At 42.9% G+C, this 18,209-nt stretch overlaps 1 protein-coding gene across 1 annotated transcript in view; it reads left to right on the top strand.

The window, feature by feature from the left end:
* The window catches only part of lrrk2 (leucine-rich repeat kinase 2), a 30,006-nt gene that overhangs the window by 5,815 nt on the left and 5,982 nt on the right, over positions 1-18,209 (top strand). The window contains exons 6-39 of the mRNA XM_058644726.1: positions 27-161; positions 1,944-2,075; positions 2,626-2,745; positions 3,147-3,307; positions 3,411-3,490; positions 3,584-3,690; positions 3,907-4,036; positions 5,562-5,686; positions 6,366-6,493; positions 7,149-7,293; positions 7,617-7,756; positions 7,922-8,050; positions 8,527-8,697; positions 8,826-9,090; positions 9,456-9,644; positions 9,970-10,085; positions 10,382-10,454; positions 10,926-11,122; positions 11,214-11,464; positions 12,094-12,242; positions 12,494-12,587; positions 12,676-12,862; positions 12,956-13,137; positions 13,506-13,729; positions 14,203-14,330; positions 15,064-15,282; positions 15,362-15,563; positions 16,140-16,228; positions 16,409-16,596; positions 16,769-16,923; positions 17,021-17,167; positions 17,351-17,542; positions 17,778-17,924; positions 18,026-18,138. Of these exons, the coding sequence (XP_058500709.1) occupies positions 27-161; positions 1,944-2,075; positions 2,626-2,745; positions 3,147-3,307; positions 3,411-3,490; positions 3,584-3,690; positions 3,907-4,036; positions 5,562-5,686; positions 6,366-6,493; positions 7,149-7,293; positions 7,617-7,756; positions 7,922-8,050; positions 8,527-8,697; positions 8,826-9,090; positions 9,456-9,644; positions 9,970-10,085; positions 10,382-10,454; positions 10,926-11,122; positions 11,214-11,464; positions 12,094-12,242; positions 12,494-12,587; positions 12,676-12,862; positions 12,956-13,137; positions 13,506-13,729; positions 14,203-14,330; positions 15,064-15,282; positions 15,362-15,563; positions 16,140-16,228; positions 16,409-16,596; positions 16,769-16,923; positions 17,021-17,167; positions 17,351-17,542; positions 17,778-17,924; positions 18,026-18,138 (5,210 nt within the window). The remainder of the gene's footprint in view (positions 1-26; positions 162-1,943; positions 2,076-2,625; positions 2,746-3,146; positions 3,308-3,410; positions 3,491-3,583; positions 3,691-3,906; positions 4,037-5,561; positions 5,687-6,365; positions 6,494-7,148; positions 7,294-7,616; positions 7,757-7,921; positions 8,051-8,526; positions 8,698-8,825; positions 9,091-9,455; positions 9,645-9,969; positions 10,086-10,381; positions 10,455-10,925; positions 11,123-11,213; positions 11,465-12,093; positions 12,243-12,493; positions 12,588-12,675; positions 12,863-12,955; positions 13,138-13,505; positions 13,730-14,202; positions 14,331-15,063; positions 15,283-15,361; positions 15,564-16,139; positions 16,229-16,408; positions 16,597-16,768; positions 16,924-17,020; positions 17,168-17,350; positions 17,543-17,777; positions 17,925-18,025; positions 18,139-18,209) is intronic.

Genomic DNA, 18,209 nt, shown 5'->3' with positions numbered 1-18,209 from the left:
AGTGTTTCTTATGCCTGTGTTTTCAGTGAGTGATGACCACCTTGTGGAGTTTGTAGAGAACCAGGACCACATAGTGGTCTTAGCAGCACTTCAGGGGTTTTCTGACAGCTCTGAGCTGCTCCTGCAAGCCATCAAAGTGCTGCTCCCACTGACTCGTGCAGGTAGGACCTCATTACACCCCAGCGATTTCTCATTAGGGCCACAGTAGTGCTCTCAAAACAATTATTTCTGATCTCTGCCATGGGTCAGTTGTGAATGGCAAGTGGCTGTCAACAGATTAAAGTGATAGTTCATGGTATTTAAAGTGTGGCTGTATGAGCCACTGACACATAGCATCCTATGTACACGCACTGCACACACTCTATGTGCTTACAAACTGCATGAGGCAGACAGTGAGGTGTGTTTTCACTGAAAACATTGCTGCAAGTGCTGCTATCTTAAGCATATGTTATGTTTGTTGCCTGGAAACTTAAGTATGTGTCTCTTTGTAAATTACATGAAGAAAATAAGTGATTTTACAACACGGCACTCAGGAATTGTTGATGGATGGTTCTGCACCCATCACTTAGTCAAATGTGTAATTTTGAGACTTTGGTGGTTTGAAATCCATTGTTCAGATGTACCTAAGTAACCAAGGAACAGTGACACTTGGTCCGAGGCTTGAAACTGCAACCCTAATTCTGCACTTTTTAGACCCACTCATATGGGGGCGGGACCTCATTCCCACAATGTAAACAGTGTCCGCCATCTTTGCTAACAGTTACGCTAACAGGACCAAGTGTCACTGGTGGGCACGTAACAAAGAAAAGAATGAAGAGATTGCTCAACTCAGGGGAAACTGAGGTTGGGAAGTAGAATTTTTCAAAAATACTACCCCTATTCTAGTAATACAAAGCTAAATACAAATAGGTGAAGTATTCCTTTAAACTACCCAAGATAAAAATGTTGATTTTTCTCTGTGGACATTGAGTGTGGGAGAGTGAGCTGTTAATAAACCTTCTAGTCAGAAATGGTTGTTTAATGGAAACACAAAGTAGCAAATATATTCCTACCTACTGCATACATATTTAAATGGATAAAATCATCAGTTTCTAGTTTCCCGGCTGCCTTGTCTCGTGTTGGTTCTGGGTGCAGTGGGTGCACAGTGTCGTCAGATGTATGTACAAGGCTGAGTTTTGTCACAGAGGCACTTCAAAAAATTTAGATGTAAGTTTAGTCTGGTTAAGAAAATGTACACCACCACAGGGCTTATTTGAAGCAATAGTCTATTTCAAGCCTGACCACCACACTGTAACACTGTCACCGAAACATCTTATGAGTCTGATTAAATGCTACTGCGGGGTTAGTGGTGTATGAGTGAACACTTTGTATTTGCTTTATAAAAGCATAGTTATAATGTAGATAATTGGATATGCCTTATTCTTGGACATGTATGATTAAATGTATGTTTTTTGGGAACAGTAAATGTAATTATAAGATAGCAGGAAGCCCCCTTCAACTCCTTGGATTTCCACATCTGCATTTTTCTGCCACATCACAAAGGATTCAGTCATTCACATAGTGAGCTATTGTTTTCCCAATGTAACAATATTTGACAATGAGACAGGCATAGGCTAAAGGCTAAACATAGTCACCAGTGCAGAAAATGCAATGTCAAAGTTTCAGTCATGAACATTATTATGGGGTGCAGGGATTCTAGTCTTTTATTCCTCATAAAAAGGACTTTTATGACCCCTCGCGTCTTTGTTTCTGTTTGCTATTTTTGACACTTTCTTTGTAGGCTAAGGATCTATTTTTGAAAGCTCAATATTTCCAGTTTTGTCACTCGTGCCATTCACGTCGTGACACATTTCTTGCATATAATCAGTTGTATTGTGAATAGTGTGGACTTTGATCGCGAACTATTTGAGCTCCAATCGCAACGCTGCGCTTGTCCCCTGCAGGCAGTAACGTGGAGATGCTGATGTCGGGAGGCATTCGGTGCTACAGCCTGATCATTGCTGCTATGGACGCTTTCCCTGAGGTGGAGGAGCTGCAGGAGACGGCCTGCTGCCTCTTCAAGAAGTTTACATCAGGTCAAGCCCACATTTGATCAGACAACTATCATATTTATGGAACGTTTTTAATAAACCCTGCTTTTCCTGCTCCTAATAATGCATGAACATTCTTTAAATTAATTACTTTCAAACCAAATATTATATTCTTTGGTGAATGTCCAAAAGTCAAGGCTGTCAATGGCTGCCCACCATTTGTTCACACTCCTTCACATTAAGCACCACACAGCACTTCCATTACCTCACTTACGCCACCGGTCCTTACAGGTATGCATGATGCGAGTTGCCTGACGTCACAATACGATGTACCAACGTGAATTATGGTCATTTACTGTTCGCTACACTACTATTGAATACAGACACCGAGCATTCTCAGACTCTGAGAGACTACACAGGCTCTGTCAGCGAATGCCTCTCTCACTTGTTGACATTCGGCGGTGATAACACTGTTTGCGAAAACCAATGAAATGCCTGCTATGAGCACAGCAGTGTTTGGATTTCATCCACGCTGATAAGATAACATGCCAGCTGACAGATTAGGGATGGCCTTGTTTTGTGTCTTCTTTCGCAGATTGTTACTACAGCATCCTGGTGCTGAACGGTGTGCAGAGGGTTGCAGTGAGAGCCTGTCAGACGTTCCCCAACAACGCCAAGCTGCAAGCTGCCGCTCTTTCCTGCCTGGCTGACCTAAGTGAGGACACACACACACACTCACATATACAGTACTGTACAGTATACTGTACTCCCTAATTGGTTATAGTATATGCAGGCAGATTAGTGACGGCGACAGCGGAATAATCGCTTAACCTCAGCCTTGACCCCTAGTGACGATTGCACTGGGGTAGAAATACAGTGCATCCTTTTAGTCTTTGCCATGCACAGTTTGGCCCTGAGATAACTCAAAACACCTGGTGTATTACTGGTGAATTAAACACAAATATAATTTTTTTTATATATGTTTATATATATATATATACACACATATATATGTATATAATTCATATTTGTGTTCCACACACAAATTTGGCCCACAAGGGCCCTTTGGTGACCTTTGCCCTGGCAGTTACACACCATACTGTCTCCGTCTGTCAGCTGCGACCATCGTGCAGAACAAAGCAGTGGCTGAGCAGGGTTTGGAGGAAGGTGAGGAGGAGGAGAACAGGGGTAAAGAGGAGGTGGAGGACATGGGCCTGTGCTGGATGGAGGCCTGCTGTATGGCACTGGAGCTGCACACTGAAGAGCCAGCCGTTCAGGTCAGTCTAAAAATGTTCTTGTTGAATATTATATAATACACAGTGTAACTCTGGTAGGTAAAGCCTCAAGCATCAAACCTTTACCTCCCGTCTGACGCCACAGGAAGCTGCAAGCTGGGCCATTCACAATCTGCTGCTGCATGGAGCTGGAGTGAGCTGCTCCGAAGAGGAGCAGGAAGACAGGTGTGCTGTCCTGAAAACAAGGAAATATGGAATAGAAAAACAACATGTTTAATACATAATAATGATGTGTTGTTGTGCTGTTGTTGTTTTCAGGACTCCTGTTCACAGGCAGTTAATGGCTGCCATGCTGGTCCACTCCTCCTCTCCCAGTGTCTTCAAAGCTGCTACCAGTGCTATTGCCACGCTCATTACTCACAACAGTAAGTCTCAAGCACTGTTCATTAGCATACTGTAGTTATGATAGAGTTTAAGTCTGCTGTATGATTGGGAGGTTTATAGAAAGACAAATTGGTTAGTGAATCATTTATTCAATGGTATGAATAGGTTCAATCATTTATATAAATACTATAAATAAAAACTACTATAAAGGACTGATAATGTTGGCTCGTCCAGTAAAATGTCTGCTTTGGTTCCAGGTAAAATGCGTTCTCTGCTGCTGTCCAGTGGCCTCCACGTGAACCTGGTTGAGATGATGAAGAGACACACAACCTCAGCAGATGTTTCCATCAGTGCCTGCAAACTGCTCCGTCTGCTCTTCCAGGGAAGGTGGGCACAGACGTGGCATTCAATCCAACGTGTTGGTTTCATGAACAGAGGATGTCAAATGTAAAAGAGTATAAACATGTAACAGGTGTGAAAAGATAAATGGCTGTTTTCTAAATTCTCAAGTTAGTCTTAAAACCATAGTTAGGCGCCCACTGAACAGTTTTTGCTTGCTTGAATGTGCTTCCATGCATTAATCTTTAACATATTCAATTACTGGAAAGCTTTTCCACTCAAACAGTTTTTGTGGAGACACAGGACCTGCTGGTCTATAGCTGATTACAAACACTGAAATCACAAAATATCACAAAATATCACATTTGTACCTGCTGATGGGAGCAGCAGTGGATCCACAACTCTTGTGTGCCATGATGTAAAATGGCTGATTTTCTCAATGTTCTTTGATGAGTGGATTATGAAGCAAATACAGACATAAATGTCCAGTCACAGCAATCCGTGCAGACCAAGTCAGAAAAAAAAAAAAAAAAAAAAGTCAGGAAAAACAAATCTGGCACAAGGAAAAAAAAAAAAAAGTCAGGCAAAGAAAAAAAAAAGTCAGGCAAAGAAAAAAAAAAATCCGGCAAAAGAAAAAAACCAAAAAGTCAGGCAAAGAAAAAAAAAAGTCAGGAAAAAATAAAACGGCACAAGAAAAAAAAAAAAAAGTCAGGCAAAGAAAAAAAATAGTCAGGAAAAAAAAAATAAAAAGTCAAGAAAAAAAAATCCGGCACAAGAAAAATATCAAAAAGTCAGGGAAAGAAAAAAAGCAAATACAGACCTAAATGTCCAGTCACAGCAATCCGTGCAGACCAAGTCAGGCAAAAAAAAAAAAAAAAAAGTCAGGAAAAAAAAATCTGGCACAAGAAAAAGAACAAAAAGTCAGGGAAAGAAAAAAAAAAATACGGCACAAAAAAAAAAAGTCAGGCATAAAAATATATTAATTTTGAAAATATCAAAGTATTAAGCGATTAAGCGGTACTTCAGAATCGGCTATAATAATAAGGAAATTCTCTCTCGTTTGGCTCATAAACACGGTGTGGTGATAAGTATTAGGACACTGAAGAGACTGTGTCGGAAGCTTGGTTTGTTCAGGAGGATAAACCGTACAAACCTGGAGGAGGTGGCCGCATTCATACAAAATGAAATAGCAGGAACGGGGCAGATGCAGGGGTACCGATGGTTGCACCTGCGTGCGATCCAGAGAAGTTATGTTGTATCACAAGATACAATAAGGCAACTGATCAAGTTCATCAGCTTTCAGAAAACGCTGGAATTTTTCCGACAGCACAAACCATAATGCGGTAATGCAATTGCGCAAATGTGTCGTCTGGTGTCTGGTTTCTGGTGTTGGTCACTATGTGTTTAATTTCTCTTCCGTGTGACCATAACGACCACATTTTTGTTCGATTAAGAATTGGAAACTGAGAATTTGTTTTAATATCAGTTGATAGTTAACTGAAGACCAGTTGCCTTGATGGCTGAGAACCTTCACAGACAAAAATCCACATTATTTGCCTCTCTGTGTCTGCAGGACAGCCAGTCTGGACGAGTTAAACATGGCCATGGGTCAGATCCTCTGCACGATGAAGGTCCACAACTTCCACCTGGACGTGCAGCTGGAGGCTCTGCAGGCCAGCCTGGTCTTCCTCTGGCCAGGTACATTCTCCTCTGCTCATATCATCAACACGACCCATTAAAGTGAAACACACAGAAAAGGCAGAAGTGCAGTGATTGTGTGTGTGTCTGGGGTTGGTGTGGGTCAGGGAGAGATGGAGTAAGAGAGAGAGAGAGAGGAGTCAGGAGTTGCTGAACAAATCAATATGCTGTTGCGTTGCATTACCATGAAATACGATTTCACTTATGTGAGAGAAAAAGAAAATGTGGGCCGAGTTTGTCCTAATAGGGATAATTCAGGTCTTCAGTCACAGCTGAGACAGCTGTATAAATATATATAAGACGCAGTGTCAGTTCATGCAACCACATTTCAAAAAAACCCTCAAGTGTACAGTAGTATTTTATGTAGTATAGATTATTTAGCGTGCATACTGCACAAGATAAAACCTACACAAGTTCATCGTGGCTCACATCCTGGCCTGAGTGGGCTGAACCATTTCTTCGACTGCCAGCTGAATGCAAAGCCTGTTGAGTGGAGCAGCTTGTTATTATGTTTTAATTTCTATCAAAATGAGGTTACAGTGTCCTCGGCATCGGCTCCCTTTAACTGTCCTCGCAACAGTCCTAATAGGATTAGTGACTGACAACAGAGTTGGTTGTTCCCGCACTGTATGTTCACTTGTTTCTTTGCTGTGTGTGCATGTGTGTGTGAATTCCGCAGACCGGAGTTTAAGGGAGCACGGCGTCTCGGTCGCAGATCCCGACATGGCCGACGTGTCACTGAAGGTTCTGAAAAACCAGTGTGTGGTGGAAGGCGCTCACACACTCTACCTTGAGGTTCTGAATAGGGTATGAACACTGCACACGTCTCCCTAATTCTTTAGTTATGTGACTTGATATATAGGTATTTTAACGACTTCAAAAGCCACAAACTTTACATCTAGTCTAATAAAACTCATGCCTGCTTATATCTACAATATCTTGACCTACAAGGTCTGTAGGCCAGTTACTCCCTGAACCGGAGTCAGCAATTTTACATCATGGCACACAGGAGTTGTTGATCTACTGTTGCCTCCATCAGTATGTTCAAATGTGTGAAGTTTTTAAAATCCTTTATTTGGATTTAACGCTTTTGTGTTCCCAAAAGTTAAAAATGATGAATTTTGATAAGAGACCCTAACTAGTTAACTCGTTTTCAGAAGGCATGTATATTTATTTTTCCTTGATAATTCATATTTATCCATGTGCTAGTTTAATGTGTACACCCGTTATACACTTATAATGTTGCACGTTTGTATGTGTGGAAGCAATTCGACCAAGGTTTTGTGTGTTATGCACTGTGTGTCTTCTTCTTTTGTTTTTGGTCAACATTTCCTTATAATATCCCTTGGTTGCCTTGTCAAATAAAAAACAGATAGTTGTTATGGCGGAGTTGAGATGGAGGAGTTTCTGTAGATGCAGATGGAGTAATAAAGATGAAATGCGTTTGTTTGTGTGTGTGCAGTTCATTAGCAGCTCCACCATACAGAGATGTGGCTTGAAGGTCTTATCCGCCTTGGCTGACTGCTCCGGTGCAGTGGACTTGCTGTGCCAGCAGGGGGCCATGGACACCGTGCTGCATACACTACAGATGTTCCCACTGGAACGAGGTACAGCATACAGTTGGGGATATGATTGTTGATATTTGAAGTCAGACGAATACACTCCTCCCACTATATGTTGTTTTTTATCCCACTGTATATTTTTTTTTTATTTATAGTTCTGCTCACTTAAAATATCAAATGATGTCCTTAAAATAAGGACATCATTGCTTCTATTTATCATAATTTCCAAAAGCTTAAATGTGTTTTTGAACATTTCCCAATTAAAATAAATTGAAAATCCCACCGCACTTTCTTCAGAAAGTGCGTTCTCTCATTTAAAATGTTGTGATCAGAAAAAATGACTCAGTCTTCCCACTCCCCCCCCCCAGAGATACACTACTGGGGTTTGACCCTGCTCACTTACCTCGTATCCAAGAAGAAGCTGTCCAGGATGATCGTGCCTGTTCTGGCCTCTGTTGTCGTCGCCTCACTCATCCAGTACAGAGAAGATACAGAGATGCTCCTGAAGGTAAACCGAGTGTCTCGTAAGCATTTCCTTTGATAATCACGTGGTAATCGTTCAGTTGGTTTTTTCTGTTTAAGCGTGATACGTTTCAATACTCGCGTGCTTTGGAACACAAAGCGATGCTGGTTCTTCCTCACTTATTTTGCCTCTTCTTGTTCTGTTTCTTAGTGCTTCCAGGTGGCTCTGAGGATGATGGATGCTTGTTCAGGAGCGGCTGCTGAGCTGCAGAGGGAAGACTTTGATGCACATATCTTCCAGCAGCTCAGAGAGGACACTTCGGACCAAAGCAACAGCTCAGTAAGTCCAAACAACACCATAAAGTGGACATTCTGGGTTAGAGTGAAAGTTTTCTTAGACATTTTAAGTGTCTTTATGCTGATGCCTGACTTTTTATCCAGCTTGAGTTTGAAAAGGAACAATCTCCTTCCACCTGGCATGATGCATTAAGAGAGTATAGATTGTGCTTTATTACAGCCTCACAAAGCCACTGCTGTGGCTGCTGATGTTGATATAATTTGCTATTTACTCTGTAGATTAATGACTTCTTGATCAAACCGCGGCACTCACATGTAAGCAATAACTGGAGCTGCTCTCGAACAACAGTGAACGTGAACAACGTCATGAACTCCGTTTAAGTGATGCGGCCACAAGTGACAGTGCAGCTTAAAATACAGCAAATCAAATACAATGCTGCACCATATCATACATGCCTACACACACAGTTTGTATAGGAGCATTTAAGCCTCCATTTCTCCGTCTTTGTCTGCCGTCAGCTGCGGAAGTCGGTGTGCCTGGCTCTGTCCAAGATGTGGTGCGACCCGGAGCTACACTACAGAATGTTAGAGAAGGCCTGCAAGGACGGAGACACAAGCATGGCCGAGTGTCTCATTGAGCTGGGAGCCGACGTCAACAGGAAGACCAAAACGGAGCCGCTCATCTACCAGGTCAGATGTCCCTAAAACTCACAGACCCATGTAGAGTGTCCTGTTAGAACTAACTAATAGAAGTTGAAGTCAAGTGATGCAGACATAATACGTCGTCCTGTGTGTCCTCTCTGTGTTGTTTCCGGCAGGTATGTGAGAGAGGCGGACCTGTCGAGCTGGTGGAGCTCCTGATCAACCGCGGTGCACACAAGCAGCACCTACGCAGGGCTCTGGCCGTAAGTGTGAAGAGGGATGACGTGCCCTCGGTCATTCAGCTGCTGGGCTGCCTGGGTCTGGACCTCAACAACAGCACCCTCTGCTTGGGGGGCTTTAAGCTGGGTTGCCTGGATGCTGCCTGGCTCGGTCCCCTGCTGGCTGAAAGAGGAAGAAGACACAGTTTTCGTTTCAACAACGGTGAGGAAGATGCTTTTCTCCGTTCCGTCGTATTGTAGGCAGGCATAGTTCAGACCGTTTGGAGTGTGGCTGTATGAGATACTAAGGTACTAACAAAATTGAGGCTCTGCCAGTAAGATTTAAACTCTTCATTCACTGTTCATATTCTTAATATAGACTCAAGCAGGTGTATATTTTATCCGGTGAACCTTTTATGAAATGTCTTTTCCTGGTTTCCCTGCTGGCAACCATGTTTCAATAAGAGCAAGCCTTCATGTCTCAAGCTGGTTTTTGACACTTCAAAAGATCTGAACTGTCCCTTTACATGGTTGAGTTGTGAGGGCAACAGTTCATCATTTCCATGTACCATGTTCTTGCATTTTAAGGTAAAGGCATGAGTTTGGCCAGGTACATTCAGTCCCTCCAGCGGTCAAAGAGTTTCAGTGGCCCTCTCAGGTCGGTGGCCGACCCCTGTCTGACCTCGGGCTACATTTCCGATGAGAGCGATGACTCCTGTTTCAGCTTCGTCTCGACAGACGACTGCTTGTTTTTCAACGACGACCTGGAAAGCGATGGTAAGTTTTTCTTGTTGATGGCTAAAGAGAATCCCGCCTTGTATGTCAGGTGGTACAATCGGGGGTGAAAGCGTAATGTGCCTTTTTTTTTTAGATTTACACACTGCAGTGAGTTATTGTAATTCTATTGTTCTCCAGCAGCTGCAGCAGCAACACCCCCCAATTGTACCATTGCCTTCTCAGAAATTCTGCGAAGGATCATATACATTAGTCACACTTATTGAGTTAATTCACCTTGACTCAATACAATGTTGTTCATTGCGTACAGAGTTATCGTTATTTCTGACATGTGATTAGTTGCGGTTTGTTGCGTCTTCCTTTATAGGCAGTGATTCACTGTCAGGGGCCTTGTCTCGAAAATCACATAATAACTCAATGGAGGAGCTGAAGGGGGGGTCCTTCAGTAGGAAGCCGAGGCGTCGCAGACATGCCAGTGCAGAGGTAAGAGGGAATCATGATTATGTTCGATTTTATTCTAAGGGGATTACATTTTTCCATGTGTAACACTGTTTTTAAACAGTATACGTATATATATATATACATATATATGTATATATATGTGTATATATGTATATTTATATATATATATACATATATACTGTATATATATATTTAAATAAATATATATATATATATATATATATAAAGGTCAAATGTATAAATACTTAAATGTAAATTCCTTCTCTCACTGCTGTTTTTTTTTTTTTAATATCTATGTGGTGTTTTTATTCTTTCAGAGTGGTCACACTGAGAATGAACACAGTGAGCCTCTCCACAGACGATTTGGGAGGAATGGCTCCACCCACAAATGTAAATTCCCTTCTCTTCTCCTTCTGTTAATATATAGCTCCACATTGTTTACTTTTATGTTTGACTTTTGAAGTATATATACAGTAGGTCTTCTATTACTGAAACAAAAAACTTTTGTCTGCAATAGATACAGTCGACATTTACTCCAGGGTCAAAAGACTTCATGATAGACGATTTCAGCAGCTCCAGCTTTGATCAGCAGACACTGGGGTGAATGGTGTATTTTGTCCATTTATTAGTTTAATTTGGCAGTCTAGTTGCTGATTCTGCACCTATCATTCTTCTGCAAGTCAGTCATCTTATTTTGAAGGGGGGTTTAGTGATACAACCAGATATCTGCTGATTTTGGTGTACAAGACATACTAAATTGAAGTTGGGAGACAACAACATGTCATCCTTACTCTCGAAAGGGGATTATTGATACTCTGGCGCCTCATGTCAATTTCATCCAATGATTTGCCTCTTCCACAGTACTGGGATCTAGTGAAAACTTTGCCTCTTTAACCAAAGAGAGGGAGAGGATCCGCCTGCTGGACTTGTCGGGGAATGAGTTGGACACTCTGTCTTGTCTGATGGACAATGGCTTAGTGCAGGAGCAGCTCGGGCACCTCCTCCGACTTGACTTGAGCCACAACAGTCTGCTGGAGTTTCCTCCAGCTCTTTGCCAGGTGATGTATCTGATCTGTGCTGATTTCTCAAAGCAAATGACAAAACCAAATGTGCAGTGTTCTGATGTTGATTTCTTTTTTTTTTCTCCAGAGTTTGAACAGTTTGACTCGACTGGACCTGCAGGGCAACCAGCTCCAGACGCTGCCGATGGAGTTGCTGACCTTGCCCTCTCTGGGGATGTTGAACATCTCTCGGAACTGTGTGGGACCCCTTCTGACCGTCGACCCCACTGTCACCTGCCGGTCACTACGACAGCTCAACTTGTCCTTCAACAAAATCACCATGTTTCCTTACGAGCTGGGCCACGCCTTGAGTCAGCTAGAGGAGCTGTTGATTGAAGGGTAGGCTGCTGGGAAGATATCCTATTATAGGGAAGAGAGAAGTTCTGTAGAACAAATAAAATCACTATGAAAATAACACAGCGACGGAAATGTGGAAAATTAAGGAATCTGAATTTGAACGATTAATATGAGGAACCCAGGCATTTCTCCACTGGATACAGGGAAATGGCCTATTTAATGACTTCTATTGTGCACTTAAGGGTTGTGAAAATGAGGCTCGGAACCGGAACTGACTGCTGTGTCCGCCTCTCACACGGACACTCTCAACAGATTTCAGAAAAACAAATTTTAGATTTTTCTTTATGGACTTTGCTGTTTGTTTGTCATTGGAAAAGACAAGATAAATCAATGACAGTTCAGCCTTTTGTGGAGTGTTGAAAATCTGATTTAGTCTGATTTTGCTGGCAGTGAAGTAACCCCAACTGTCTCCCTGGTAACCACTGTCATAATTCACACATCCACACTATCCCTCCCTGTCTCCTTCCATATGGTCACAGTTTTAATTTGCTCTGTATCTTTATGTCTTTGTCATGTTTTTCAGCAAAGCCCTAACCGTTTTATTTCATGACCAGCTCATGAATGCACATGTTTAACGGCAGAACAATCGTTTTCTCTTTTCCCATTTCCAGGAACAGTATTAGCGAGTTGTGCACACCGCTCCAGCTGCCAGAAATCAAGCTGCTCGACGTGAGCAGGAACAACGTGGATAATATTTCTCCTGACTTCCTGATGGGCTGCCCCAAACTGGAAACCTTCAATGGCTTCATGAACAAAATTTGTGAGTCCTATTATTTGCATATAAGATCTTCAATTGACCTTGCAAGAACACAGCAGGAAAAACTCACCTGATGTTGTAAATGCTTCTAACCCAGATCCAGTCTCCCGCCGCACATTTGATCGCAATCTCCAACGTTTTCTGGAGTTAATGTCTGAAAATGGCTAATGACTGTTTTTTCATACATACCTTAAAAATCAGGTCAAACCTGAAGAAGGGGCTTCGTGTGATGTTGTGTTACTCTTCTGCTTCAGGTTACCTGTCACATCTGCCGTCCAAGATCATGACGCTGAAGCTAGCCAGCAACAACTTCACCTATGTCTCTGAGGCAATACTTGATCTTCCAATGTAAATATGATTCTTTGCTATGTTTCTTGCATCCATTTGGTGTTAAATGTCTGTAACAGTGTTGTTGAGATTTTCTGTACTTGTCCAGCTTGAGGTCAGTGGACATGAGGACCAACCAGATAGCTGTCCTTCCCGGTCCAGGATTGTGGGCGTCCAGCAACCTCAAAGAGCTGATGTTCAGTCAGAACTGCATCACAGCTCTGGATCTCAGCGGACCGATCCACAAATGGACGCGACTGGAGAAACTCCACCTGAGTGACAACAAGCTCAGCGAGGTATAGGACCATTGAAAACAGTTATTAAGAAAATAAACTCACTTACGAGTATGATTTCCATGTTCTTGCCTTTGACGGTTTGGTCATTCGCAGATTCCTCCTGATATTGGCCTGCTGGAAGGCCTTACCTCCCTAGATGTGAGCCGTAATGCTAACCTGCGTTCCTTCCCCAACGAGATGGGAAAACTAAGCAGACTGTGGGACCTGCCGCTGGAAGGCCTTGGACTCCAGCTGGATCTCAAACTCATTGGCAGCAAGACCAAAGACATTATCAGGTCAGGCACTTAACAAACCTGAAATCCATCATCTGTACCACTTTGCGAGTCAATTTTGCGAGTTATTTAGCACCTTTTGTGGTGCCTGGTTTGATCACCCAGGAGGCAGGATTGCTTTTTTTACACGGCATCATTTGGAGATCAGAATAGAGAGCTGGCAGGAGAATGTCTGGAGCAACTTTGCACATTGCAAGAATATGGCACTGGAATTCAAACCAAGAACCCTCCTCCTGTGAGGCACCATGCTGCCCTGTTTTTGTACATATGCATATTAATAATAAAAGCTCATTCTTGACATTTAGAAATTTGGTGAAAAAAGCAGTAACTCTCTCCCTCCCTCCATCCCTCCCTCCCTCCCTCCCTCGCAGGTTCCTGCAGCAGCGCCTGAAGAAGGCTGTGCCATACTCTCGAATGAAGCTCATTGTGGTGGGGAATGCTGGCAGCGGAAAGACCACCCTGATTCAGCAGCTGATGAAACAGAAGCGCTCCCAGGCGAACTCCAAGAGGACCACCGTTGGTATTGACGTCAGGGACTGGGCCATCAGGGAACGGGAAAAGGAGAGAATGGTGCTGAACGTCTGGGACTTCCCAGGTTGGCCATTTTCAACATTTCAAAACTGGATTAATCAATCATAGAGACCCAGATATACACAAGTTCCAGCGTAGAAAAATGGTACACAAACAGTGTGTCTCTTCCTAATCAGGCTATACCTTAAGTTGCTGCTTGTGGCACCACCATGTGTGCTGAGGATCTTTCCTCTCCAACATCTATACACATCTCCACCACTCCTTCTGTCCTCTATCAGTTCAATCAGTGTGACATTGTGTAACACTTCAGGGATCACTGACACCTACTGTACATTAACTGTCATCTCATATTGGCATGAATTCATCCAGAACTTGGCACATGAAGATGGATTTTTACCTCAATAGCTGAAAGACAGTAGAAGCGCACAGGGGAGGCACCTGCTCCACTAGGGCCAAAGTTGTAGTTAATTGTGGGTATTGAGTGTTGGGTGTTGAGCATATGAACACAGCACTGTCTCTCTCTGCTTCGTTATGCAGGTGGAGAAGAGTTCAGTGGCTCTCACCCTCACTTCATGACTTCTCGAGCTCTTTATCTAATGGTTTACGACCTCAGCAAAGGAGCCAGTGGAGTGGACGCCCTCAAACCCTGGCTCTTCAATATTAAAGTAAGTGATTCATCTCGCCTTGATATGCAAGTTCTTATCATGAAAATGTTATGGTTTGTTTTGAAGTGCGATGTCTTGGTCCTGTTGTGCAAAGTATGTCACTGTTTGCATCTATATGGTTTAAATTGCAATGGTAGAAGTTAATATTCTGTATTTTTTTTGCCTCTACTGTATGCTTAGTGACAGCTAGGGACAACATAATCATTTTGGTTGTATTTTCATCTAACCCATTTTTCTGAAAACAATGTTTCAAGAAAGTCTTTAGAGAACAACATTTGTTATAAAGGTTAATTTAGACCTTTAAGTGAACTAATTAGAATGTGTTGGTCAAATGTCAAAGTTCAAAATTATTGTTTGATTTTGATCTGGATGGAATTTCTTGAAGTTCGATCCCAAATATGATCTGAATGGATTTGATGGAGTAAACGTCACAATAATGGGATGTTTCCCGTAGAAAGACATTGGACATTCATTCATTCATTCATTCATTCATTCATTCATTCCTGGTGCCAATCCCAGCTGACACAGGGCAAAAGGTTGGGTCAAACCTTTTGCACTCCATCGCAGGGCCAGCATATAGAGCATAATAGGCAATTGAGAGTGTCCAATTAACCTCTGCATGCTTTTGGACATGTGGGAGGAAACTGAGAACCGGACCAAATATGGAAACTATTTAATAATAACATTAAGTATAGTTTGAGAAATACTTAACTGTGTAACTGTGTAACTTCAGGCAGTAGCTCCACTCTCCCCGGTTATCTTGGTGGGGACTCACAAAGACATGAGTGACGAGCTGCAGCTTCAGGACTGCCTGAGCAAGATCAGAAAGGAGCTGCTGAACCACCAGGGTTTCCCTGCCATCGCTGACTATCACATGGTCTCCATCTGCGAGGACTTGGACGCCATGACCCGACTGCGGAAGGCTATTATCAGAGAGGCCACCAGCTACAAGGTAAAGGGACTCAAGTCAACGTTGAAACGCTTTCTTGCCTTACTTTCTCCTCCGGCCTCATGCTCGACTCTCCTCACAGATTCAGGGTCAGCATGTAATGGGCCAGCTGGTTCCAGACAGCTACGTGGAACTGGAGCGCCAGATCCTCCTGGAGAGGACCAGGGTTCCGCCCAAGTTCCCCATCATCAAGCACCAGGAGCTGCTGCAGCTCATCCACGAGAGTCAGCTGCAGCTGGAGGAAGCTGAGCTGCCACATGCAGTGCACTTCCTCAGTGAAGCCGGTCAGTGTGGGCATCACACGCACCTTCAATTAGTTTGATCTACATCAGCAATTTTGGTCTTCTATGACTCTCCACATTCCCTCCAGTAACATAACTGAGTCCCAGTTTGTTTTGATGTCTGTGTTTGACTAATAAAGAACCAAATAATGTTTTCTAGCAGATCCAGATCCGGGAGTTGCTGGAGAACACCTGAATTTTGCATACACTCAAAAACATGACCTCAAATAATTCAATATCCAACAGTTTTTTCCCATTCTGCATTAGTTAACTTTTCAAAATTATTGTCATGATATAACTTAGCTTTTTTTGGCTGTCTTGGGTTAGAACCTTTATCCTTTTACAAAAGTGTCCATGACGTTTATAAATACCTGTAAAAATCCTGCCTACCCAAACCACATGTACGACATGGATCATCACAACTATTAAGTTCCCAATTTTTGACAGTATTGATGTGATTCCAGAATAAACCAACATTTAAAATAATCATTTTATCTGTAATATGTTGTAAAATGTTGTTCTAAATGATCACCTCTTTGGTGCAGCCGTAAATACGCTGTCTCATTTCTGTCTCTGCAGGGGTTTTACTGCATTTTGACGATCCTGCACTTCAGCTTCAGGAGCTCTATTTTATTGACCCACAATGGCTGTGCAACATCATCTCCCAGGTACGATGTAACAACACTAATATAATAGGTCCCTTTTATGTACCCAAGGCCACTTTACCAGAGACCGGCTGTGTTATATACAAGCAGCAAGACATCAGCCGCAAACAGCAGAGAAATAAATTCAGACGCATGCTTGTTGCAGAGAAACTGAAGTCTGTGTTTTGCCTCGTCTCGGCGCAGAAGCTGACATTTAAGAGCTGTGGCGTTTGGGAGCATCCTAAAGGGGTCGCTCAGCGCTCAGAAGTGGAAAGGTTTTTATTCGAGACCAAGTGTTTCCCAAAGAGCCAACAGATGCAGTTCTTCAAGCTGCTGGAAAAGTTCCAGATAGCGCTGCCGTTTGGCGAGGACCAGCTGCTGGTACCCAGCAAGTATGTTTTCATCTCCCATCTCTATTGTGTGTGTGTGTCAAGTGATAGTTGATGTGTGATTTTATGAGCTACAGACATTATTCCTCTTTGGTGTCGGTGCAGAAAACTGAACATTTTACATTTTATTGTTAAACGTCTCTTACCTTTTCTATCTGTGTTTCTTTTTTTTTAGTTTGTCTAAACACCGACCGGTAATAGAGCTGCCTCACAGTGAGAACTCAGAGGTCATTGTGCGCCTTTACGAGATGCCGTACTTCCCCATGGATTTCTGGTCTCGGCTAATCAGCCGCCTACTGGAGGTTTCTCCATACTTGCTGTGTGGAAAAGGTAAAAGGACCTCAGTATCGGTGTTTGATCAGCACTCGTCCTTTTGTAATAAACATCAGTTTATTAACAAAACGATCTCACTTGCTTTGCTGTCCAGAGAAAGCAATGCGACCTAACCGGATCTACTGGAGGAGAGGCATTTACTTGAGCTGGTCTCCCGAGGCGTACTGTCTGGTGGAAGCTGCCTCTGAGAAGGGAAACCCCTCCAGCTTTGTCAGAATAACCGTGCCCTCTTCACGCAAAGGTGCTGTCAAATGTTTTTAAACCATTCAATTTATAAATAAGATTTCCACTGAAAATCTCTTCTAATACTTTGATTGTGGTGTATTTCTTTGGATCTATAAATGCACAGATCACAGATGTGTCCATGTTGATAAATCGCTGTCAGTCCCCGTCAGATAACAACCCGTTATCTCTGCTCTCACAGGTCGGGTGTTGCTGGGTCAGGTTGTGGACCACATTGACTCTCTGCTGGAGGAATGGTCTCCCGACCTGCTCAATATGGACATGCATGGCAGTGGTGAGGCTCTGCTCAAGAAGTGGGCTCTGTACAGCTTTGAGGATGGCCAGGAGTGGAGCAAGATCCTGCTGGAGAACCTCTTCACCTGTTTTGATAACGGTGTGTGAATCACACTGAAGAATTAATGTTAATTAACCAGTTACATCGCAAGTAGGCCTGTGACAACTGCTCAGATTCATCTGTTAAAATGATCAGGATGTATAAAGACCTATTATTCATATGTTCTGTAGTATCAAAGGAAAGGGCTATCTGACGGCATAAATACCCATTGTTTACACCTGTTCGGCTTTTCCTTGTCATGTTTTTCATGATTTGATTTTATTATGGATCATAGATTTCCTGCTGGTGGATTCAGAGGATCCGCGTTGCACGCTGCCCATCTCACAGATCGCCCCTGACCTGGTGCTCAGTGATCAACCGGCAAGAACAATACTGGACAGTGAAGAGCTCGACGTGGACCTGTCAAAGGAAAACCAACTGGGTAAAGCTTTTATTTATATACATCATTACCGTATGTTCATGTTAACGCAGTGAACGAGTCAAATGACGGCGACGTGAATGCTTACATACATTTGGCTGCAGGGAACGGCGGCTTTGGAACCGTCTATCGAGGTGTCTACAAAAATGAAGAGGTGGCTGTGAAGCTATTCAACAAGCACGCATCTGAACTTTACATCTACAGACTCCTCAGACAGGTGCCACCGACCATTTCTATGTTTTTCCTGTGTTCTGGACAGCGTACTGTACTAAAGAACCTCAGTATGTC

Source organism: Solea solea, chromosome 12 (genome assembly GCF_958295425.1).
Source record: "Solea solea chromosome 12, fSolSol10.1, whole genome shotgun sequence".
NCBI lineage: Eukaryota > Metazoa > Chordata > Actinopteri > Pleuronectiformes > Soleidae > Solea > Solea solea.
Note: the sequence above shows the minus strand (reverse complement) of the source record. Positions and strands in the feature narration are given on the sequence as shown.